The sequence below is a fragment of the Ips typographus genome, linkage group LG3, assembly GCF_016097725.1.
Source record: "Ips typographus isolate SLU linkage group LG3, UJ_Ityp_2.0, whole genome shotgun sequence".
Taxonomy (NCBI): domain Eukaryota; kingdom Metazoa; phylum Arthropoda; class Insecta; order Coleoptera; family Curculionidae; genus Ips; species Ips typographus.
Genome location: NC_138424.1, coordinates 21272710 through 21297789, shown reverse-complemented (window position 1 = coordinate 21297789; position 25080 = coordinate 21272710). Strand labels below are relative to the sequence as shown.

The following is a 25080-nucleotide window of genomic DNA, read 5'->3' as shown; positions in this document are numbered from 1 at the left end:
ACCTAATTCTCTTGCTTGAACGCAATAAAAATGTCAAATCAGTTCAAAAATACGCAGTTTTGCTATGACACCACTCAAGTTATCTTTAGAAAATTGTTCTTTACTAGATTGTACTAAACAATCTGGCAACTTCTGACGTCACATCAGTCAGTTGTCTCTGAAATAGCCTTCTGTCAGAGACACACTGACATTTTGATATAATTTATCATTTTTTATATTAGAATTTGGTTTAACTTTTGTTTCAGTCAGGTGACTCCGTTATTCAAGGATCCATAGACATGAAGGGGGCTGTGGTGGAGCTGTTGCGCAATCCTGATCGACCCGGATTGGAGTGGCTGATTAGAATTAATCCAGCTACCGCCTTAATGCCTTTCGATGTTGCCGTTCAATCCCGTGATTATGTTAGTACAGTGCTAGTAGGCGATTGGTCAAAAAAAGCAGCTTTTTTGACCAATCACAGAGCACATGTAGACTCACAACGAAATTCAAATTATTAGGCCGTCGAATGGTCGAATGCAATTAAAGAAGTAACCCAAAAGGCGACGCAACAGGAAATCCAACATCGCGAAATGGAACGAGCCTACAAAATAGCCAAAGAACTGTCGGACATAATTATTTATTGCAGATCGATATCGTTCAATGTCGAGCGAGCGAAAAAAGCGTTCGTTTTCTACGAAATGTCCTCGTTTCCCGAAACGAAAGCGGAAAAACTGATGTGCCAACTGGAACGGAACTTTTTCCTAAAGTATCATCAAGTACGGTTTGCTTCAATACCAAACTGGATAACATTCACTGAACTTTGAGCCATTTTCTTAGATTCAAATATCAAGAATCTATCCGAACGGTTTGAGGATCGACTCGTCCAATTACAATCCGATCAATATGTGGAATTGCGGCTCTCAAATGGTTGCTCTGAACTACCAGACTGGCGATAAACCGATGCAACTCAATCAGGCCAAGTTTCGCGACAACGGAGCTTGCGGTTACTTACTGAAACCTGAATTTATGACCAGGTAAGCAGTCGTAAGTATTTAGTCTAAATTGTGGGTTTTTCATTTAACTTTAAAGTCCCAGTAGAGGTGTCATTTTTTTGATGTGTCATTCCTGACAGTTTTCTCTACAATTCACAGCAAAAACCACCCCTCTAACTCTTTTGGTTCTCGAAATATGATTTTTTTACATTTAGTTGACTTTTTTTATTCCAACCCTGTGAAAACTAGGTTATGTTCCAAGTAGGACTGTATTTTTTTTTATGTTGTTTCTCAAAGTGTCTTTAATAATTCACAGCAAAAATCACCCCTCTAACTCTTTCGGTTCCCGAGATACAGATTTTTTAACGTTTAGTTGACTTTTTTTTATTCCAACCCTGTGAAAACTAGGTTATGTTCCTAGTACGACTGTGATTTTTTTTAAATATTGTTTCTGAAAGTGTCCTTAATAATTCACAGCAAAAACCACCCCTCTAACTGTTTTGGTTCCCGAGATATGGATTTTTTTATGTTAAGATGTATTTTTTTGCCTAAACTGTACTTTCTCTAACTCCGACCCTGTGAAAACCGGCGAAAAGTCCTAGTAGAGGTGTCATTTTTTTTTATGTGTCATTCCTGACAGTTTTCTCTACAATTCACAGCAAAAACCACCCCTCTAACTGTTTCGGTTCCCGAGATATGGATTTTTTAACGTTTTTTTATTCCAGCCCTGTGAAAATTAGGTTATCTTCCAGGTAGGACTGTGATTTTTTTTAAATATTGTTTCTGAAAGTGTCCTTAATAATTCACAGCAAAAACCACCCCTCCAACTGTTTTGGTTCCCGAGATATGGAATTTTTTATGTTAAGATGTAATTTTTTGCCTAAACTGTACTTTCTCTAACTCCGGCTCTGTGAAAACCTGCGAAAAGTCCTAGTAGAGGTGTCATTTTTTTTAATGTGTCATTCCTGACAGTTTTCTCTACAATTCACAGCAAAAACCACCCCTCTAACTCTTTCGGTTCCCGAGATATGGATTTTTTAACGTTTTTTTATTCCAGCCCTGTGAAAATTAGGTTATCTTCCAGGTAGGACTGTGATTTTTTTTAAATATTGTTTCTGAAAGTGTCCTTAATAATTCACAGCAAAAATCATACCTCTAACTGTTTTCGTTCCCGAGATATGGATTTTTTAACGTTTAGTTGACTTTTTTTTATTCCAGCCCTGTGAAAACTAGGTTATGTTCCGAGTAGGACTGTGATTTTTTTTAAATATTGTTTCTGAAAGTGTCCTTAATAATTCACAGCAAAAATCACCCCTCTAACTGTTTTCGTTCCCGAGATATGGACTTTTTTATGTTAAGATGTAATTTTTTGCCTAAACTGTACTTTCTTTAACTCCGGCCCTGTGAAAACCGGCGAAAAGTCCGAGTAGAGGGGCCAGTTTTTGGATGTGTCATTCCTGACAGTTTTCTCTACAATTCACAGCAAAAACCACCCCTCTAACTCTTTCGGTTCTCGAGATATGGATTTTTTAACGTTTTTTTATTCCAACCCTGTGAAAACTAGGTTATGTTCCTAGTACGACTGTGATTTTTTTTAAATATTGTTTCTGAAAGTGTCCTTAATAATTCACAGCAAAAACCACCCCTCTAACTGTTTTGGTTCCCGAGATATGGATTTTTTTATGTTAAGATGTATTTTTTTGCCTAAACTGTACTTTCTCTAACTCCGACCCTGTGAAAACCGGCGAAAAGTCCTAGTAGAGGTGTCATTTTTTTTTATGTGTCATTCCTGACAGTTTTCTCTACAATTCACAGCAAAAACCACCCCTCTAACTGTTTCGGTTCCCGAGATATGGATTTTTTAACGTTTTTTTATTCCAGCCTTGTGAAAACTAGGTTATGTTCCAAGTAGGACTGTGATTTTTTTTTAAATATTGTTTCTGAAAGTGTCTTTAATAATTCACAGCAAAAATCATTCCCCTAACTGTTTTCGTTCCCGAGATATGGATTTTTTTATGTTAAGTTGTAAATTTTTGCCTAAACTGTACTTCTTTTAACTCCGGCCCTGTGAAAACCGGCGAAAAGTCCTAGTAGAGGTGTCATTTTTTTTATGTGTCATTCCTGACAGTTTTTCTACAATTCACAGCAAAAACCACCCCTCTAACTCTTTCGGTTCCCGAGATATGGATTTTTTATCGTTTAGTTGACTTTTTTTTATTCCAACCCTGTGAAAACTAGGTTGTGTTACAAAACCATGTCAGAACTGTCAAAATTTTCATTATAAACGTATAAAGTAGCTTCTCAGTTGAATTTTGTCCAAGTGATAGAAAAATATCACTGCAAGCCAACTTTATGACTCTACGAACGGGGTTTTTGACAGTTTCAGTCTATGTGACAGCTGTCAAACTACATTCACAATAGACAACCGTGTTTCAACTGTCAAAACTTTCATTATAAGCGTATAAAGGAGCCTAAGTTGAATTTTATCCAAGTAATAGCAAAATATCATTCCAAGGAAACTTTCTAGCCTTGTGAGGGGGGTTTTGACAATTGCAATCTATGTGATAACTGTCAAACCACATTTCCAATAGACGACCGTGTCATAGCTGTCAAAACCTCCATTATAGACGTATAAAGTAGTTGAAGTTGAACGTTGTCCAAGTGATAACAAAATATCACTCCAAGCAGCACCTTATAGCTCTATGAGCAGGGTTTTGACAGTGCATGTGACAGCTGTCAAACCACATTCTGCATAGGCAATCGTGTCTCAACTGTCAAAACCTTTATTATAAACGTATAAAGTAGCTTAAGTTCAAGTGATAACAAAAAAAACACTACAAGCCGCACTTTTTATTGGCGTTTCAAGTTCGCAGCGCCATTTGAACTAGAATCGGGCAACCCGTTCCTAACCTAACATTGTAAATAATATGACCCTGTCTGTGCTAAATTTTAAATAACCAAAATAAGCCAAAATCAACGTAAACTAACGTAGAAATGACAGCTGGAATGCCCGAAACTGTTTTCATAACTGATCACCAGAGGGAGAGTATCTCTTATCTTGAAACGCCAATAGCCACCGCCCTCTGTACAAGAAAGCCAAGAAGGTGCATGCCAAAAATTCCAATATGGCCGAAATAGTGGTTGATAGTTTGCATTTGTTTGTATTGTGGAAATTGAGTTTTTCGATGATTAAATTAATTTTTAAGGTTTAAAGTCAAGACTTGGGATTACTTGCCAAAGTAATTTTGGTTTGCTATTATATATTGTTGTTTATATGTTTATTGTTCTAGTGAAAGTGTAGTTTGTGTTCATTTTATTGTATTATCACTATTGTTATTGTTCCTTCATTGTTCTATAATTTGTTGTTGGTTTTTTAACTTAAATTCTATTGCCTCTACAATATGCCGTCCACTTGTTTTTTGCCAAATTGTAAAAGCAATTTGGTGAAAGGACCAAAAGTGTCAGTCTTTTACTTTCCAAAAGACCCTGCTCGAACCCAAAAGTGGTTGAAAGCTTTGAACTGGAATAATTTTACTCCAACACAATACTCAGTGGTAAGTAGAATATGCTTTCTCATTCAGTAAACTTATTGCCTCTTACATACATAAGTGAGTTACATTTTGAGGCCACCTGCATTTTGAGGGCAACAAAAGTTTACTCTGAAGAAACAGGACAGCTTTTACAAGTTCCATTGGCACATTTACATTTTAAAAGAAAGGTCTTGGTAATAATATAAAACCCATGTACCAGTTTTGCAAAGATTTCCAAATTTTCTTTGATTAAGCAGTTTTCACATTAGTTTGTTGTACTTTCCAGGACAAAGGGTTCTAACCAAACTTGCTTTGGCTGGACTTTATTAGGTATAAAAAGCCATATCTATACATATCTGGATCAGGAATGAAGCGTTTTTTGATTTTTCACTCACAACTACACGAAAAAAATAAAAAATGACATATTTTCTACTGTATCTGCATAGATTTGTGTACAAAACAAAAACCGCTAACGCCGCCATTAAAAGTGACATTCTAGGCTTTCTTGTACAGAGGGCGGTGCTTTGACACAACTTTTCTAACTGCCTGTACCAAATTTTGTAGCATTTTTCAGGTGATTGAATAGGAAATTTAATAAAGATTCTAGAAATGTACTTAAAACCGGCATTTTCTTGCTTCAAGTGGGTTTTACAGGAGGTTTTATCCCTGACTGTCCTTTCAAATTGTATTTCTGAGAGTTCAAACTTTGACACCGCTTTTCTCTCTGACTGTACCAAATTTTGTAATGTTTTTTCAGGTGATTGAATAGGAAATTTAATGAGAATTCCAAAAATGTGCTCAAAACAGTTATTTTCTTACTCCTAGTAGATTTTCTCAGCGATTTCGTCCCTGACTGTCCTTTCAAACTGTATTTCTGGTAGTTCAAACTTTGACACAACTTTTCCCCCTGACTGTACCAAATTTTGTAGCGCTTTTCAGGATATTAGATAGGAAATTTAATAAGGATTCTAAAAATTTACTTAAAACCGGCATTTTCTTACTGTAAGTAGGTTTTACCAGCGATTTTATCCCTGACTGTCCTTTCAAATTGTATTTCTGACAGTTCAAACTTTGACACAACTGTTCTCCCTGACTGTATCAAATTTTGTAATGTTTTTTCAGGTTATTAACTAGGAAAAAACCAGTTTTGCTTACCTAGCTTCAAGGATTTCCAAATTTTCTTTGATTAAGCAGTTTTCACATTAGTTTGTTGTACTTTCCAGGACAAAGGGTTCTAACCAAACTTGCTTTGGCTGGACTTTATTGGGTATAAAAAGCCATATATATACATATCTGGATCAGGAATGAAGCGTTCTTTGATTTTTCACTCACAACTTCCAATCAACTACACGAAAAAATAAAAAATAACATATTTTCTACTGCATCTGCATAGGTTTGTGTACAAAACAAAAACCGCTAACGCCGCCATTAAAAGTGACATTCTAGGCTTTCTTGTACAGAGGGCGGTGCAATAGCTTGATGAGGGAAGTTTGACAGTTGCAGTGTATGTGTCAGCTGTCAAACCACATTATAAACCAACAACCGTGTCTTCATCTGTCAAAACTTTTACCGTGTTAACGTATTTTGTTTTTTAGGGCCGACTTTGATCCGTTCGACAAAAATACGTTAACCGGAGTAGATCCGGTCACTGTAGGAATTCGGATTATTTCTGGTCGCAACTTGTACAGGTACACACACACAACTTAGCGTTGCCTTGTGGTTAATTGTGAACATTTTACAAATGACAGGTCGAAACGAGGCATAGCCAGTCCGTTTGTCGAGGTGGAAGTGATCGGGGCGTCGTTCGATTCGGGGGTGAAACACACAACCAAGCGGATAATGGAGAACGGCTTCAATCCGAAATGGGAGGAGGAATTTTTCGAATTCACCGTGTACAATCCGCATTTCGCTTTGTTGCGATTCGTGGTGCAAAGCGAGGACGTGTTTGGCGAGCCCAACTTTATTGGTCAGGCCACGTATCCGGTAAGTATTCCAATACTCACTGATGCCGTAGACTAAATGATAAGTATGGACAAACAGTGGCAAATGGAACCGAAAATTAGTTTAAGTATGCGACGAGAGATGGCACCACCGAACGCATCATTTTTTTGACGTTTAATACGGCGTCGTCTACGTCATTTCCAAGCGAGATTCAGAAAAGGTCAAGCGTAGTTCAGAAAGCATCAAATGACATTCAGAACTTTCAAAGGCAATTTCATAAAATACATTATCTACAATTTTACTGTAAAATCAGTCACGTGACCATTTTTACTTTAAAACGAGTCACGTGACTTTAAAAATGTTCTAAATGTAAAAAGAGTCAGGTGACGTTAAGGGTCGTATTTTAACCTTTAAATTAGTCACGTGATTTAGTGTTTAAAACTAAAATTCGCGGTCCTCAAATAATATTTTTTGACATTGACAGTCAGTTTTGGCATTAAAAAAAATCACGTGGCCTTTAAAAATAACTTTGATTATAAAAAATCGTCCTGCGACTATTTTCACTGTAAAATCAGTCACGTGACCTTTAAAAAAAAATAATTAAAGAAAATCGTCGTTTTACTGTAAAATAAGTCACGTGATTATTTGCACTTGAAAACGAGTCACGTGACTTAAAAAATATCGGTCTAAATGTAAAAACCGTCAGGTGACGTTAAAGATCGTATTTTAACCTTAAAATTAGTCACGTGATTTAGTGTTTACGACTAAAAAACGGTCACGTGCTCCTCAAATAGTATTATAACATTTACAGTCGGTTTTGGCATTAGAAAAAAGTCACGTGACCTTTAAAAATAAATTTGATTATAGAAAATCGTCCTGCGACTATTTACACTGTAAAATAAGTCACGTGATCATTTGCACCCAAAAACGAGTCACGTGACTTTCAAAATATCGTTCAAAATGTAAAAACCGTTAGGTGACGTTAAAGATCGTATTTTAACCTTAAAATTAGTCACGTGATTTAGGGTTTAAAACTAAAAAATGGTCACGTGTTCCTCAAATAGTATTTTAACATTTACAGTCGGTTTTGGCATTAAAAAAAGAATCACGTGACCTATAAAAATAATTTTGATTTTAGAAAATCGTCCTGCGACTATTTTCACTGTAAAATATGTCACGTGACCATTTGCACCTTAAAACGAGTCACGTGATTTAAAAAATATCGCTGTAAGTGTAAAAACTGTCAGGTGACGTTAAGGGTCGTATTTTAACCTTAAAATTAGTCACGTGATTTAGGGTTTAAAACTTAAAAAACGGTCACGCGCTCCTCAAATCATATTTTGACATTTACAGTCCGTTTTGGCATTAAAAAAGAGTCACGTGACCTTTAAAAATAAATTTGATTATAGAAACTCATCACGCGACTATTTTCACTGTAAAATGAGTCACGTGACCATTTGCACCCGAAAACGAGTCACGTGACTTTCAAAATATCGTTCAAAATGTAAAAACCGTCAGGTGACGTTAAGAATGGTGTTTTAATTTTAAAATTAGTCACGTGATTTAGGGTTTAAATCTAAAAGACGGTCACGTGCTCCTCAAATCATATTTTGACATTTACAGTCCGTTTTGGCATTCAAAAAGTGTCACGTGACCTTTAAAAGTAATTTTGATTTTAGAAAATCGTCCTGCGACTATTTTTACTGTATAATAAGTCACGTGACTATTTTCACTGTAAAATCAGTCACGTGACTCAAAAAAATATCGGTCTAAATGTAAAAACCGTCAGGTGACGTTAAGGATCGTATTTTAACCTTAAAGTTAGTCACGTGATTTAGTGTTTGAAACTAAAAAACATTTGCAGTCCATTTTGGCAATAAAAAAAAATCACGTGACCTTTAAAAATAATTTTGATTCTAGAAAATAGCCGACGTGCGGCTATTTTCACTGTAAAATAAGTCACGTGATACTTCAAATAATATTTTGACATCTGAAACAGTCACGTGACCATTTGCACTGTAAAACCAGTCACGCGTCTTTAAAAATATCAGTTTAAACTGGAAAACAATCACGTGATCCTGCAAATGACATGTTGACATTTAAAGCCAATGTTACGTGACATTATAAATTTCATTTTTAATCTTGTGTGTCACGTGACCTTTAGGATTTGTTTTGACGTTAAAAAAGAAAAAAAAAGTCACGTGATTTTAAAAATATCAATCTAAACGTAAAAAAGTGTCGCGTGACGTTACCAATGACAGTTGAATCTTGAAAATAGTTACGTGACTCGGTGTATCAGTTTAGAACGAAAAAAACGGTCACGTGACCTTCTGGTTTCAGGTTTGAAAAAGAGTCACGTGACCTTTAAAACGAATTAGAGTCACTATTATCCGCAAACCAGAAATTGTTATCTTGATTTGTTTTCAAAATAATACGAGTATTTTGACCATTCTCAAAGAGAACAAATGAAATATATGAAATTTCTAAAAAATAAATAAAATGACACGTTACACACGAGAAATATAAAAACTCTTATTAATACTGCAAAAGTTGGCAACTATGCCTTGCATTGAGGAGCTGTATTAGCGCCATCTCTTGAGAGTTCACCTGTACAACTGAACCGACCGAAATACATTAGGAAGCGTAAACGGTTTCTGTTTCGTCTGTACTTGTCATCTTGTCTATGGTTATACAGTTATTTTAATAAGTATATAGTGGCAGTGACGTAATAATTGTCGTTCCTTTTCTATTACATATGCGAACTAAAATGTCACTTTTAATGGCGACGTTAGCGGTTTTCGTTTTATACACAAACGTATACAGATGCAGTAAGAAATATGTTTTTTTAAATTATTTCGTGTAGTTGAGTGCAAGTTGTGAGTGAAAAATCAAAGAAAAGTTCATTCCTGATCCAGATATGTATTAGATAGAGCTTTTTATACACTATCAAGCCTAAACTAATTGGTTAGGACATTTGTCCTGGGAAGTACAACACACAGCAAACTAGTTTAAACACTGTTCAATGTTAGAAAATCTGTAAATCCTTGAAACTAGGTAAGCAAAACTGGTAAATGGTCCTTATGTTATTACCAAGAACATTCATTCAAAATTATTTTTGTTGCTCTCACAATGAAGGATGCTTTAAAATGTAAATCACATACCTGTGCATATAACAAGTACCTAATAAGTTTACTGTACTAGAAAGCACTGGTACCTACCATTGAGTATAGTGTTGGAGTAAAATCAAAGTGTTCAACCACTGTTGAGTTAGATCCGGTAAAAAACTAACACGGTTGGGCTTTTTCCTGAATTGCTGTTACAATGTGGATTGAAAAACTGGATGAACGGCAGCAAACAGAAATAACCTCAAGTTTTGATTTTAAACCGTAAAAATTCATCTATAATCCTCAAAAAACTCAATTTCCACAATACAAACAAACGCAAACTGTCATCACTATTTCCGCCATATTGGAATTTTCGACAAGCACCTTCTAGGCTTTCTAGTATAGTAGGCGGTGAAACAACGTATCAAATCACCGCCTACTATACTAGGAAGCCTAGAAGGTGCTTGTCAAAAATTCCAATATGGCGGAAATAGTAATGACAGTTTGCGTTTGTTTGTATTGTGGAAATTGAGTTTTTTGAGGATTATAGATGAATTTTTACGGTTCAAAATCAAGACTTGAGGTTATTTGCGTGAGTTATTTTTGTTTGCTGCCGTTTTTCAAGCCGCATTGTAACAGCAATTCAGAAAAAAGCCCAACCTTGGTTGAACACTTTGAAGTGGGATGATTTTACTCCAACACTATACTCAATGGTAGGTACGAGAGCTTTCTAGTACAATAAACTTATTAGGTACTTGTTACATGCACAGGTATGTGAGTTTCATTTTAAAGCATCCTTCATTGTGAGAGCAACAAAAATAATTTTGAATGAATTTTCTTGCTAATAACATAAGAACTATTTACCAGTTTTGCTTACCTAGTTTCAAGGATTTACAGATTTCCTTCTACTGAACAGTGTTTAAACTAGTTTGCTCTGTGTTGTACTTTCCAGGACAAATATTCTAACCAATTTGTTTAGGCTGGACTTGATTGTTTATAAAAAGCTCTATCTAATACATATCTCGATCAAGAATGAACCTTTTTTTTGATTTTTCACTCACAACTTGCAATCAACTACACAAAACAATTAAAAAAAACTTTTTACTGCATCTGCATACGTTTGTGTCTAAAACGAAAACGTGACATTTTAGGCTTTCTAGTATAGAGGGCGGTGCACTGTCACTTTCGGAGAGTAGTTTCGTTGTATTAATGTTTTGAGTATTTTGACAGCTGACATGCATCCGCCAAGGCTATCGTAGCGTATGGTTGAAAAACGCGTTCAGCGAGGATCTCGACTTAGCCTCTCTACTGATACATATCAGCCTGAAAACGCGAACCGAAAACGGTTCGCTCAGGTAGTGATTATTATTGATATAGAGATATTTTTTAAATTTGATATAAGAAGCTCACTAAAAGAAAAAAAATGGTCGGAATCCAATTACATAGTATTATAATATGAAACGTTAACTACTTTACAAAGAGTTTATATTCGGGTATGGACATTTCTACAAAGAATAAGACGAGAGAACCGTTATAAAGTCATTGAGCTAGACAAAGATGGCAGGTGATACGAATCAGCACTGTCAGTCTACTAATTAGCCTTGAAGGCTATTTTTTTGTTTCTTTGTATTTGTAGTTATAACAGTGACGTCACAAGCCACTTTGTGGCATTTACAGTGGGGTACTCGTAATAACAAAATCTACTCTAAAAAAAAACCAGAAAATCAGTGAATTACAGAATACACTAAACCACAGCGATTGCCGTAACATTTAACTTTGACACTTGACAGTTCAAGTGTCAAAGTTAAAAGCCAAAAAGGCAAGTTCTTGACAGAACCACCGTGACGTCATGAACCACCTTACTAACCAGTCAGGTCAGCCCAAAAAAAAAAAACTTTTGACAGATTGACTGATGTTACAACGTTGTTTGTCCATCCTTGTCTAACTCGTCGATTTCTAATACGGTTCTTCCTTCTGCGGATGCGCGTTTTTTTCCAAAATAGTTTACTCCAAAATCACCTTAAAACGTTCTTGATTAAATATTTGAAAACGTGATTTTAACATTTCAAGTACCGGGACGTTGTCACGTGTCTCAAAATAGGTTATGTTTATGGTTTATGAGTTTCATACAGGGTGTCTCAACTATATTGGGACGCTAAATTTCTGCGTCCCTGTACGTTTCATTATTTAGAAAGAGGTTTTCAATGAACAATGAATTTATACATACAGTAGGATGAAGCAAAAACGTACTTTTTGACAGAATTTTTTTTTTCTATGGGACGCCCTGTATTTTCTTGAAGATTTAGATGCCTTTTGGAGAAAGAAGAGAAAGCATTATTGCATATTCAATATTACTGTTTCTTCTTATTATCTTCAAGTAATTAGTAAATATTTTACTTTACCAGGAAAATTTGACTGGTAAATTACAAATATTGTGTTTCTAGCAGTTCAAATTTTGCAACTGCTTTTCTCCCTGACTGTACCAAATTTTGTAAGAGATTTTTTAGGTTATTGGATAGGAAATTTAATGAGGATTCCAAAAATGTGCTTAAAACAATCATTTTCTTACTCTAAGTGGGTTATACAAGCGATTTTGTCCCTGACTGTCCTTTCACACTGTGTGTCGGACAGTTCAAACTTTGACACCGCTTTTCTTCCTGACTGTACCAAATTTTGTAATGTTTTTTTAGGTTATTGGATAGGAAATTTAATGATTCCAAAAATGTACTTAAAATAATAATTTTCTTACTCCAAGTGGGTTTTACAGAGGATTTTGTCCCTGACTGTTCTTTCAAACTGTGTTTCCTGTAATTCAAACTTTGACACCGTTTTTCTCGCTGACTGTACCAAATTTTGTAATGTCTTTTCAGGTTATTGGATAGGAAATTTAATGAGGATTCCAAAAATGTGCTTAAAACCATCATTTTCTTACTCCAAGTGGGTTTTACACAGGATTTTGTCCCTGACTGTCTTTTCAAACTGTGTTTCTTCCAATTCAAACTTTGACACCGCTTTCCTCCTGACTGTACCAAATTTTGTAGTGTTTTTTCAGGTTATTGGATAGGAAATTTAATGAGAATTCCAAAAATGTGCTTAAAACAATGATTTTCTTACTCCAAGTAGATTTTACAGACGATTTTGTCCTTGACTATTCTTTCAAACTGTGTTTCTTGTAATTCAAACTTTGACACCGCTTTTCTTTCTGACTGTACCAAATTTTGGAATATTTTTTCAGGTTATCGCATAGGAAATTTAATGAGGATTCCAAAAATATGCTTAAAACCATCATTTTCTTACTCCAAGTGGGTTTTACAGACGATTTTGTCCCTGACTGTTCTTTCAAACTGTGTTTCCTGTAATTCAAACTTTGACACCGTTTTTCTCGCTGACTGTACCAAATTTTGTAATGTCTTTTCAGGTTATTGGATAGGAAATTTAATGAGGATTCCAAAAATGTGCTTAAAACCATCATATTCTTACTCCAAGTGGGTTTTACAGAGAATTTTGTCACTGGCTGTCCTTTCAAACTGTGTTTCTTGCAATTCAAATTTGCCACCGCTTTTCTTCCTGACTGTACCAAATTTTGTAGTGCTTTTTCAGGTTATTGGATAGGAAATTTAATGAGGATTCCAAAAATGTGCTTAAAACAATCATATTCTTACTCCAAGTGGGTTTTACAGAGGATTTTGTCCCTGACTGCTCTTTCAAACTGTTGACCGCTTTTCTTCTTGACTGTACCAAATTTTGTAGTGTTTTTTAGATTATTGAATGGGAAATTTAATGAGGATTCCAAAAATGTGCTTAAAACCATCATTTTCTTACTCCAAATGGGTTTTACAGACGATTTTGTCCCTGACTGTCTTTTTAAACTGTGTTTCCTGTAATTCAAACTTTGACACCGTTTTTCTCGCTGACTGTACCAAATTTTGTAATGTCTTTTCAGGTTATTGGATAGGAAATTTAATGAGAATTCCAAAAATGTGCTTAAAACAATCATATTCTTACTCCAAGTGGGTTTTACAGAGAATTTTGTCACTGGCTGTCCTTTCAAACTGTGTTTCTTGCAATTCAAATTTGCCACCGCTTTTCTTCCTGACTGTACCAAATTTTGTAGTGCTTTTTCAGGTTATTGGATAGGAAATTTAATGAGGATTCCAAAAATGTGCTTAAAACAATCATATTCTTACTCCAAGTGGGTTTTACAGAGGATTTTGTCCCTGACTGTCTTTTCAAACTGTGTTTCTTCCAATTCAAACTTTGACACCGCTTTCCTCCTGACTGTACCAAATTTTGTAATGTTTTTTTAGGTTATTGGATAGGAAATTTAATGAGAATTCCAAAAATGTGCTTAAAACAATGATTTTCTTACTCCAAGTGGGTTTTACAGAGGATTTTGTCCCTGACTGTTCTTTCAAACTGTGTTTCTTGTAATTCAAACTTTGACACCGCTTTTCTTTCTGACTGTACCAAATTTTGGAATATTTTTTCAGGTTATCGCATAGGAAATTTAATGAGGATTCCAAAAATATGCTTAAAACCATCATTTTCTTACTCCAAGTGGGTTTTACAGACGATTTTGTCCCTGACTGTTCTTTCAAACTGTGTTTCCTGTAATTCAAACTTTGACACCGTTTTTCTCGCTGACTGTACCAAATTTTGTAATGTCTTTTCAGGTTATTGGATAGGAAATTTAATGAGAATTCCAAAAATGTGCTTAAAACAATCATATTCTTACTCCAAGTGGGTTTTACAGAGAATTTTGTCACTGGCTGTCCTTTCAAACTGTGTTTCTTGCAATTCAAATTTGCCACCGCTTTTCTTCCTGACTGTACCAAATTTTGTAGTGCTTTTTCAGGTTATTAGATAGGAAATTTAATGAGGATTCCAAAAATGTGCTTAAAACAATCATATTCTTACTCCAAGTAGGTTTTACAGAGAATTTTGTCACTGGCTGTCCTTTCAAACTGTGTTTCTTGCAATTCAAATTTGCCACCGCTTTTCTTCCTGACTGTACCAAATTTTGTAGTGCTTTTTCAGGTTATTGGATAGGAAATTTAATGAGGATTCCAAAAATGTGCTTAAAACAATCATATTCTTACTCCAAGTGGGTTTTACAGAGGATTTTGTTCCTGACTGCTCTTTCAAACTGTTGACCGCTTTTCTTCTTGACTGTACCAAATTTTGTAGTGTTTTTTAGATTATTGAATGGGAAATTTAATGAGGATTCCAAAAATGTGCTTAAAACCATCATTTTCTTACTCCAAATGGGTTTTACAGACGATTTTGTCCCTGACTGTCTTTTTAAACTGTGTTTCCTGTAATTCAAACTTTGACACCGTTTTTCTCGCTGACTGTACCAAATTTTGTAATGTCTTTTCAGGTTATTGGATAGGAAATTTAATGAGGATTCCAAAAATGTGCTTAAAACAATCATATTCTTACTCCAAATGGGTTTGACAGGCGATTTTGTCCCTGACTGTTCTTTCAAACTGTGTTTCTGACAATTCAAACTTTGACACCGCTTTTCTACCTGACTGTACCACATTTTGTAGTGTTTTTCAGGTTATTGAATAGGAAATTTAATGAGGAATTCAAAAATGTACTTAAAACAGTAATTTTCGCACTCCAAGTGGGTTTTACCAGCAATTTTGTCCTTGACTGTTCTTTCAAACTGTGTTTCCTGTAATTCAAACTTTGACACCGCTTTTCTTCCTGACTGTACCAAATTTTGTAATGTTTTTTCAGGTTATTGGATAGGAAATTTAATGAGAATTCCAAAAATGTGCTTACAAGAATCATTTTCTTACTCCAAGTGGGTTTTACACAGGATTTTGTCGCTGACTTAAACATTTGTTGCACCAAACCAGTTTTTCCTAAAAAACAGTAAAAGTTACAGAAAAAATGCAAGAGACCAAAAATGTTCCTAATCAACTTCTTAACCCAGCACCGTAAGTTTGCAGGTCCGTTTTTGCTTCCAGTATACAGGGTGTGCAAGGAAAGTGTGGTGGTTCACTATTTTTGTCACCCTGTATGCAGTTTTTGGGAAACAATTTTTGACTTTCCAGTACCTAAACGAGGAAACGAAGACGGTTAATTAGTGTGGTTCAACCTCCTTGAACTCCCAAAAATAACCGAGTTACAGGGTGTCCAAAGTGTTATACATTGTTGATTGGTTATTTAATTATCTCCAAGAAAATACAGGGCAAGAAATTCATGTCAAAAAGTACGTTTTTGCTTCAACCTGTACATATCATAACTAAATTGTCATTGGTAGCCCTTTTCTAAACAATGAACTTTTTAACCAGAAACTTTTTTCTCTGAAATGTACAGGGACGGTGAAATTTATGTTTAAATACCGTTGGGACACCCTGTACATGAAGTAAGTTGTCCCAATAAAGTAAACTGTCATGAATCACCTCTCCAGACAGAGACAGTAATGTAAAGGACACTAAACCTAAGAAAGAAAAGAAATTATGTAGGCGCATGTGAAATTGACTAGGAAGTGAGTGAATAAGGATAAACCTACAAATATACAGTGAGAGAAAAAAAGATAGAATAACAAAAGACATTTAAAAATCGACTTAGTGTCCCTTAGTGTGTCACGATGAATTATGCAGAAATTGAGGTGATTTTGGGTCAAATTATATTCGAAATTGTATTTGGCTTAAATATTTTCCACCGAAATATATTGGGGAACAATTATTTTGGGAATCAAGCCTCTTTCATCTATTGAAGTAAAATTATGACATCATTTCGACTTATTTTCCTGTGTATAGATTGGAAAATTCCATACCTGTAGATTTTGATGTTTTTTGTGTTTTTAGGCTAATATTGATGTCGAATATTGTATTTTTTTTAAATCTAGTAAAGAACTATAAACTAGAGAGCATAACTAAAGAATTCCTGATGAATTCCTGTTAGAAAGGAGAATTTGAACAAATTGTTTGTAGTAAGGTTTTGTCAATAAATCAGCAGGTCCCAAGAAGAACAATGCATAATGCATAATTAACAGGAACAATTTAATAAAGGAAAAATAAGGAAAATTTTAATTCAATGGAATTTTGGACGAATGTCAATTTTTTGGACTCTAAAACACTGTTTCCGCGTAGAAAAGCTTGAAAATTACATTAAAATCAACGTTGCCAAATCTTGACGTTTAATGACAAGCTTATAGTCACCTGACAGCTGTCAAATAGTCGCGTGATTGTCCAGTGACACGAAACTGTCAAATGCAAAAAAGTTGCAGCTTGTATTTAAACCCTTTAATAGTTAGAGCCTCAAATTTGACATTTGTGAGGCTAAGTGACACTTTCTGATATATTACTTACGTCACCTGACAGTTGTCAACTGTCAAAACCTATTCACCGTTAACATAAGTTGTATTTCTTCTGGAATCGCATTGTAAATTGTCTTTATAGCTGCGTATAGAGTTAAATTTAACAGTTGTGACATTAACAGACACTTATGGATATGTTTTTGGATTGGTAATTTAGCGTTATGGCTGCGTGAATTTTGACAGCTGTCACGTGACGTAAGAAAGTGTTCCTTAACGTCAAAAGTGTCAAATTTTTGCTCCAAGGTGCATTAAACACAATTTTTAGTGCAATTCCTCAAATAAGCAACTATTTGTAATTTTATAGTTTTAGGTCGCTGTTGAACGAGTTTTGACAGCTGTCACGTGACGTAAGAAAAGTATAAAAGAGTTTCTTAACGTCAAAACTGTCAAATTTGGCTCCATATAGCTGTAAACACAACTTTCAGTGTAATTCCTCAAATTAGCAACTACTTCTAATTTTATAAGTTTATGTCTCTGCTGAATGGGTTTCGACAGTTATGACAGCTGTCACGTGACCAAGAAAAGTACAAAAGTTTTCCTTAAGCTTCAAAACTGTCAAAATTTGTTTGATATTTCGAATCCAAACGCGTTATGATTCAAACGTCACGTGACCACCGTGTAATTTTAAAATTATGGTGTCATGTGATTTTTAGATCGTAACGCGTTTTGATCCGAAATTATGAGTCCAAAGAAAGCGCCTACTCTAAGAAACACATTTCAAGGAAATTTTCCATTTTTAGTGTTGTTTTAAAAGTTGCTCTAAGGAAAATGTGGTAAATTTTGACCTTATTCAAAATCTTTCCTGCTTTAAATTATGCTCTCTAGTAAAGTAACCGAAAAAATATATTTTTCCAACAAACAAAATCTAGAAAACAATAAATACCAGATAGTGCATTTAGTTTTGTGGCTTGCACTACACCTTAATGGAAAAATAGTGTTAATATACAGTGATTATATTAGTTTTATTTTAGGTTATAACATCAAAAAAATTATAAGAAAAAAAAACAACAAATTGTGTTCATTAAAAGATCCTACTAATTTTAACAACAATTTAATATGTTTTTATTTTTATGTCAACAAAACTAAAAAAAACAGGTCTACTTGGAGTCTCTGGGTTGAAACTGATCCATGTTATCTGCCCCTCTTTCCGGCTGCTGTCCTAGCATAACATACAAATCCCCAGGATACTTAAAGTACTGCTCCAACAACAAGCAACTCTCTCCACTTTTCGTATGCTCATACATGTCGTATTTCCACAAATTAAACACGACACCGGTGGACTCCCTTAATTCTCCAGGTCCCACTTTGACTATCTTCACTTTGCTGGGAAGAGCCTTGTATAAATACATCCAGTACTTTCCAGTGCCCGGATGGTAGTATATTCTGACCGGTACCCTAGTCATGAACCAAACAATAATGCAGTAAGCAAAGAAGAACGCGCCTAACATCAGATGCGTTTGGTTTTCAGTACTGATGGCCACATGACCTGTTGCAGTCATTTCAGGTTCGTCCTGCTCTTCCAGAGGGAAGTTTTCAATGTTCTGGGCCTGGAACAACACTCCCAAACACAACACCGAAGCCGCGTAGAAGCCCAAATGTTGAAACGCGTAAAACATGTTGTCCATGGTGCATCTGTAGATCAGCTCGCAGCTTTCAGGGGGCTGGTCCACTAGTCGCAATTCGCGGTTTGTACGTTTCTTGAAAATCCAAAAGTAGGTTCTGTTTTGCGTGATTTTTGCGTTTGTCAGGAGGATTTTTGAGTTGAACTTTCCTAAAGTGTGAAACTTGAGTAGACTAAACTGGGTTTGTCGCATAAATAGTGAAGGAACGGCGAATCTGGTGCAAGCGCATACTAAAGCCATGGTTTACCTACACTTTACTAGTCACTAGTCACAAAACTTGTTTATTTTAGGGGAAACCTAGTTAATTCGATTAACTTTGAACTGTTTGTTATTAAGTTCATAGGTTCCCATTTTATTTAGGTTAAGGGTGTGAGGTTAGGTTGATCAACATCCTCGTCTTTTTTAGTTTTTCTGTCAAAAAAAGAAGAAGTCAAACAACAACAAAAGTGAGGTTAAATACGGCACAAATAGTATTTATTTCAAAAAAGGACTAAAAGGAGGTTTATGTAAAAAAAAACACCGTAAACTTGTTGGGGCACAATAATTAAACAATTTTCCATCAGCTGTTTGAGTGCCTAAGGCTTTGTAGGGCTTTCACACCACCATTCTCTAACCAAACTTTCCAGCAAACAGAAAACTCCTTAACCACCAGGTAATAACTAATAACAGAATAACATCCCAACAAACCTCCTGGATGATCAATAAAACGTTTTTCCAGCTATGAGTAATCCAGAGGAGGCAATTTTAGTAAAAACCGCCGAAGTGTCGTTGCTACAGAATGAAGTTAACTTTGGCATGTTTGTTATTAGGTTCCCATTTTATTTAGGTTAAGGGTCAAAGTGAGGTTAGGTTGATCAACATCCTCCTCTTTTTTCATTTTTTTGTCAAAAAAAGAAGAAGTCAACAACAACAAAAGTGAGGTTAAATACGGCACAAATAGTATTTATTTCAAAAAAGGAGGTTTATTTAAAAAAAACACCCTAAAATTTTTGGGGCACAATAATTAAACAATTTTCCATCACCTGTATTGAGTTTGTAAGGCTTTTACACCAGTAATTCTAACCAAACTTTCCAGGAAACAGAAAACTCCTTAACCACCAGGTAATAACTAATAACATCCCAACAAACCTCCTGGATGATCACTAAAACGTTTTTCCAGCTATGAGTAATCCAGAGGAGGCAATTTTAGTAAAAACCACCGAAGTGTCCTTGCTACAGAATAAAGTTGTAGGTTATGATTGGTCCAAAGGACTGGACTACGACAAACTGTTGCAAAGCTACGCGAGCACCGGCTTCCAGGCCACCAATTTCGGTCTTGCCGTAAACGAAATCAACAAAATGATTGAATGTCGAAACAAGGAAATTCCTGCAGACAAGTTTGTAGACTTGGAGGATGACTTTTGCGCTGTGCGCAACAGTTGCACCATTTTTCTTGGCTACACTTCGAATTTAGTGTCCAGTGGATTGCGCGAGACTATCCGGTTTTTAGTCCAACACAGTTTGGTAAGTGTGATGAGTAAAGTAAATATTTTGGTTTGCCAGGAAAATTTGACCAGTAAATTACCAATACTTTGTTTCTGTCAGTTAAAACTTTGACACCACTTTTCTATCTGACTGTACCAAATTTTGTAATGTTTTTTCAGGTTATTAGATGGGGAATTTAATGAGGATTCTAAAAATTTGCTTAAAGCAGTCACTTTCTCACTTCAAGTGAGTTTTACAGTCGATTTTGTCCCTGGCTGTCTTTTTTTACTGTTTTTGGCAGTTCTAGTTTTGACTCCTTGTTTCTCCTTGACTGTACCAAATTTTGTAATGTTTTTTCATGTTATTGGATAGGAAGTTTAATGAGGATTCTACAAATTTGTCAGTCACTTTCTCACTCCAAGTGGGTTTTACAGGCGATTTTGTCCCTGACTGTCCTTTCAAACTGTTTCTGGCATTTCTAACTTTGACTCATTTTTTCTCCTTGACTGTACCAAATTTTGTAATGTTTTTTCACATTATTGGATAATAAATTTACTGAGAATTCCAAAAATGTTTTTAAAACAGTCAGTTTCTTACTCCAAGTGGGTTTTACAGGCGATTTTGTCCCTGACTGTCTTTTCACACTGTGTTTCTGGCTGTTCAAACTTTGACACATCTTTTCTCTTTGACTGTACCAAATTTTGTAATGTTTTTTTAGGTTATTGGATAGGAAATTTAAAGAGGATTCTAGAAATGTGCTTAAAACAGGCATTTTCTTACTCCAAGTGGGTTTTACAGGCGATTTTGTCCCTGACTGTCTTTTCACACTGTGTTTCTGGCTGTTCAAACTTTGACACATCTTTTCTCCTTGACTGTACCAAATTTTGTAATGTTTTTTCAGGTTATTGGATAGGAAATTTAATGAGGATTCTAGAAATGTGCTTAAAACAGGCATTTTCTTACTCTAAGTGGGTTTTACAGGTTATTTTGTCTCTGACTGTCTTTTGACACTGTGTTTCTGACAGTTCAAACTGACTCATCTTTTCTCCCTGACTGTACCAAATTTTGTAATGTTCTTAAGGTTTTTGGATAGGAAATTTGATGAGGATTCTAAAAATGTGCTTAAAACCCTCATTTTCTTACTCCAAGTGGGTTTTAGAGTCGATTTTGTCCCTGACTGTCTTTTCACACTGTTTCTGGCAGTTCAAACTTTGACTCCACTTTTCTCTCTGACTGTACCAAATGTTGTGATGTTTTTTTAGGTTATTGGATAGGAAATTTAATGAGGATTCCAAAAATGTACCTAAAACAGTAATTTTCTCACTGCAAGTGGGTTTTAGAGGCGATTTTGTCCTTGACTGTCCTTTCACACTGTTTCTGGCAATTTAAACTTTGACTCCACTTTTCCCCCTGACTGTACCAAATTTTGTAATGGGAAAGAAGTAGTAGTCCATTTTCTTTCAGTGGAGTCGCAGGAGTACGAAAGGAAGGAAATGACAAACAGTCTTCTCCACAATACTTTATTGTGACCTTAGATGGTAAGGTCTGCTCGACAAGTTTCGGTCATATAAATGACCATCTTCAGGAGCTCAAATCAGTCGACCAATGTGACTACTGTCTTTTTACAAGGGGAGAGACAGAGAGACCCATGTTATGACGAAATAGTGAAATTAACAAAGTTAAATAGGTGAACAAAGCTCATTATGGAGAAAAATAACTATAGCACATTAAATCAAAAAATTAATTAAAATTAAACATAAACTTAAAACTAGACCCATTTAGGGCTGGGTGAGACCCTAGGGGGGAAAAAAAGGAGCTTAACACTTGTGCACCATCCACAGAAAAGGCGATGAAACTTGTCGAGCAGACCTTACCATCTAAGGTCACAATAAAGTATTGTGGAGAAGACTGTTTGTCATTTCCTTCCTTTCGTAAATTTTGTAATGTTTTTTCACATTATTGGATAGGAAATTTAATGAGGATTCTAAAAATGTGCTTAAAACAGTCACTTTCTCACTTCAAGTGGGTTTTACAGGCTATTTTGTCTGTGACTGTCCTTTCATACTATGTTTCTGTCAGTTCAAACTTTGACTCCTCTTTTCTCCTTGACTGTATCAAATTTTGTAATGTTTTTTCAGGTTATTGGATAGGAAATTTAATGAGGATTCTAAAAATTTGCTTAAAACAGTCAGTTTCTCATTCCAAGTGGGTTTGTCAAGCAATTGTTGTTGTACTTGACTGTCAAACTGCAAAAATCAGGCTTTAGGTTAGTATTCGATACAAAACGCATTTCTGAGATTTATGACAATTATTTTAACGGTGGGCACGTGACTACCTAGCTAAATTATCCCCTCAAAACCACGTGAAATTTGTCATAATTTAAAAATGATGTAACAAAGAAAAGTGACAAAAAGCTGAAAATTATTATTACAGCTTTTTGTCTTTTATCCATTTTTTTTTTATTAAAGGCTACTTTTTTAAAATGGTACATTCCATTAGGATAGTACAAAAAGGGGTTTTTCCGTGCGCGTATGACCAATTCAGGAAGAAATGCAAGCACGGAAAACCTATTTTTGGACGAATTATAAACGATATTTTTTATTAAACTTCTTTGTTTCTACGACTAGTTTAAAGTAGTAAAACTGAAAAAAAAAACAAAAAAAATAAGTTTCTTTTTCTCAGTTTTCACTGTCATCACTGTCCATAAAACGTCAAAAAATACCGCGGAAACATATCTGAATACTTCAGCATTTACATGACAGTTAAATGACAGATCAAGTTTGTGCCAAATATTTGTCAGGTTTTCAAAGAAGTTTGAAGGAAAAGTTATAATATTGTTCCCCATTTGGTACTTTCAAGAAGCAAATCAAGACCCATAAATTTACTGCTAAAATTGGAATTTCCTGGTAAATTTTTCTGAGTTTACTTTTCACTTTACCCGTAAATTTACGCCCATCCCATGTTTGTACAGATCGACTGTATCGTTACAACCGCTGGCGGTGTGGAAGAGGATTTTATAAAATGTTTGCGCCCCACTTATTTGGGGGACTTTAGTTTGGACGGGAAAAGTTTAAGAGAAAAGGGAATAAATAGAATAGGTAACCTTCTAGTTCCCAACGACAATTACTGTTGCTTTGAAAACTGGATTATACCCATTTTTGATAGGATGCTCGAAGAGCAGAGCAAAAGTAACGTTTTATGGACCCCCAGTAAAGTAATCAGTAGATTAGGGGCGGAAATTGATAACGAGCAAAGCATCTACTACTGGGCGAACAAAAACAAAATTCCAGTCTTTTGTCCCGCTCTAACTGACGGCAGTATAGGAGATATGATGTTTTTGCATTCCTTTAAAAACCCCGGACTGGTGGTTGATATAGTGCAAGGTTTACTTTGAACACCCTGTAGTTAATGCAGTAGCAATTACAGTGTTTTCCAGATCTGCGAAGATTGAATTTAATGGCAATGAAAGCTGTTAACAGCGGAGTAATAATCTTAGGAGGTGGGGTGATAAAGCATCACATATGCAACGCCAATTTAATGGTATTATATAGTACGGTAACCTAAAAACCTGAAATTAACACCTAAATTTTTATAGAGGAACGGGGCTGATTTTGCGGTCTACGTAAACACGGGGGCGGAATTTGACGGGAGCGATTCGGGGGCGCGCCCTGACGAGGCCAAGTCCTGGGGAAAAATTAAAAAGGACGCGACTCCCGTTAAATTGTACGCGGAAGCCACTTTGGTGTTTCCTTTAATTGTTGCCCAAACTTTTGCTAAAGAAGTGAATAAAAATTTATAATAAAAAATATTGTGTATTAATGTCTTCCAGATGTGAACTGTCACCGGTGTAAACGTAATCAAAGTCCACAGAATAATCCTTGATAATTGACGTTTCAAGATACTCCCTCTGGTGATCAGTTTTGAAAACAGTTTCGGGCATTCCAGCTGTCATTTCTCTGTTTGTTTACATTTGATTTTGGTTAGGAATTTAGCAGATGAAGTGACAAGTGTCATATTATTTATAATGTTAGGTTAGGAACGAGTTGACGGATTTTAGTTGAACTGGCGCTGCGATCTTAACTTGAAACGCCAATACGATAATCAAGCAATAATAAGGGCCGCATTCGTTTTCTGGCTCCATGGAGCAAGCAGAGCTTTTTTGACGTCACAATGACGTAGTTTGACAGTTGGTTAATTTAAGCTTTTGCCAAATTACGTCATCGTGACGTCAAAAACGCTAAGGCGGCCAAGGTCTATCTCAGGGCTAGCGGCAGTGAATTGTCGGTCCTTGTCTATTAGTTGTGAACTGATTGAGACGGAATTTTGACGTCATTAACGTATGTTCTCTAACCATTCGGGGAAATTCGTTCCCAACGCCATTTAAAATTCTTAAAATTTTCACACAAGACAAGTTTCTTCAAACTTGCCCGTTGGAACTTAAATTTATCGATTTTGTGTGACTGCCCATTATTTGGGTCAAAACCTCACCCAGAAAATCTCCTGAATCTCAATGGGAACGTATTAAGAAAATTAGTAAGTGAATCAGTAACATTTTCTATCGGATTGAAGTTTTTCCTCCAATTGAAGAGGCTGATAGGTGTTTCATGTGACATACAGAGAATTGCTGCTTACCTTACTTTGCAGGTTCAAGAAAATAACACACACACACACAGTCCAGAAGCACTATACCAACGCACAATTCAAATAAAGTATTTTTTACGAATAACTAACGACACGCGATTTAATTTTTCCGCTCTCGTTCAAACTTTTCCCAAACTTAACCTCACTCTCGTGAGGATTGTCAAATCGGTAAACAACTGTCAAATGTCAAATCAATATGTTTCTGTCCTTTGCTAGCATTAAAAACACACTGATGCCACGTTGCCGAATCGTAAAGAAGACAAAACAATTTACGCTTCGTCTATCGGTAGCAAAAAAAAAACAAAAATAGTTTTGCTAAAAATGCTCTATACCCGAACTTTACTATAAACAACAAGCGAAAATAAAACTTTAAAATCACCGAAAATCTGGAATGCTCCTCAATCTGGCAACCGCGGAATATCCTTTGGAACCAATCTAAGGACAACACGTTACGTCACGAGATTACGTCAG

The 25080-nt window shown here is 35.5% G+C and overlaps 3 protein-coding genes across 9 annotated transcripts in view; 2 read left to right on the top strand and 1 right to left on the bottom strand.

The window, feature by feature from the left end:
- Nucleotides 1-17932, top strand: part of sl (small wing phospholipase C gamma 1) — a 91156-nt gene extending 73224 nt beyond the window's left edge. For 2 of the 3 annotated variants that reach the window (XM_081975776.1, XM_081975779.1), the window contains 6 exons: nt 246-401; nt 498-755; nt 817-1013; nt 6097-6189; nt 6250-6484; nt 10777-17932. In XM_081975776.1, coding sequence (XP_081831902.1) covers nt 246-401; nt 498-755; nt 817-1013; nt 6097-6189; nt 6250-6484; nt 10777-10905 — 1068 coding nt within the window. In that variant the 3' untranslated portion in view covers nt 10906-17932. Of the gene's footprint in view, nt 1-245; nt 402-497; nt 756-816; nt 1014-6096; nt 6190-6249; nt 6485-6541; nt 9175-10776 lie in introns of those variants that run through there. The other variant, XM_081975778.1, reaches the window with a different exon arrangement.
- On the bottom strand, nt 17826-18744 carry LOC145726620 (uncharacterized). The gene has a single exon (XM_081975794.1). The coding sequence runs from the start codon at nt 18742-18744 to the stop codon at nt 17980-17982; it is 765 nt and encodes a 254-aa protein (XP_081831920.1). The 3' UTR covers nt 17826-17979.
- Dhps (Deoxyhypusine synthase) lies at nt 18695-23785 on the top strand. 5 transcript variants are annotated; one of them, XM_081975788.1, is made up of 6 exons: nt 18695-18839; nt 19314-19605; nt 19664-20007; nt 22940-23351; nt 23405-23508; nt 23564-23784. In XM_081975788.1, exons 3-6 carry the CDS (start codon nt 19666-19668, stop codon nt 23765-23767), a joined length of 1062 nt encoding a protein of 353 aa, XP_081831914.1. In that variant the 5' UTR covers nt 18695-18839; nt 19314-19605; nt 19664-19665; the 3' UTR covers nt 23768-23784. The 5 variants fall into 5 exon arrangements, with proteins under 5 accessions (XP_081831914.1, XP_081831917.1, XP_081831915.1 ...); XM_081975789.1 differs by lacking the exon at nt 18695-18839 and adding an exon at nt 18881-19156 and having other exon boundaries at nt 19223-19605; XM_081975791.1 differs by lacking the exons at nt 18695-18839; nt 19314-19605 and adding an exon at nt 18880-19156 and having other exon boundaries at nt 23564-23785.
- The last annotated feature ends 1295 nt before the right edge of the window (nt 23786-25080 follow it).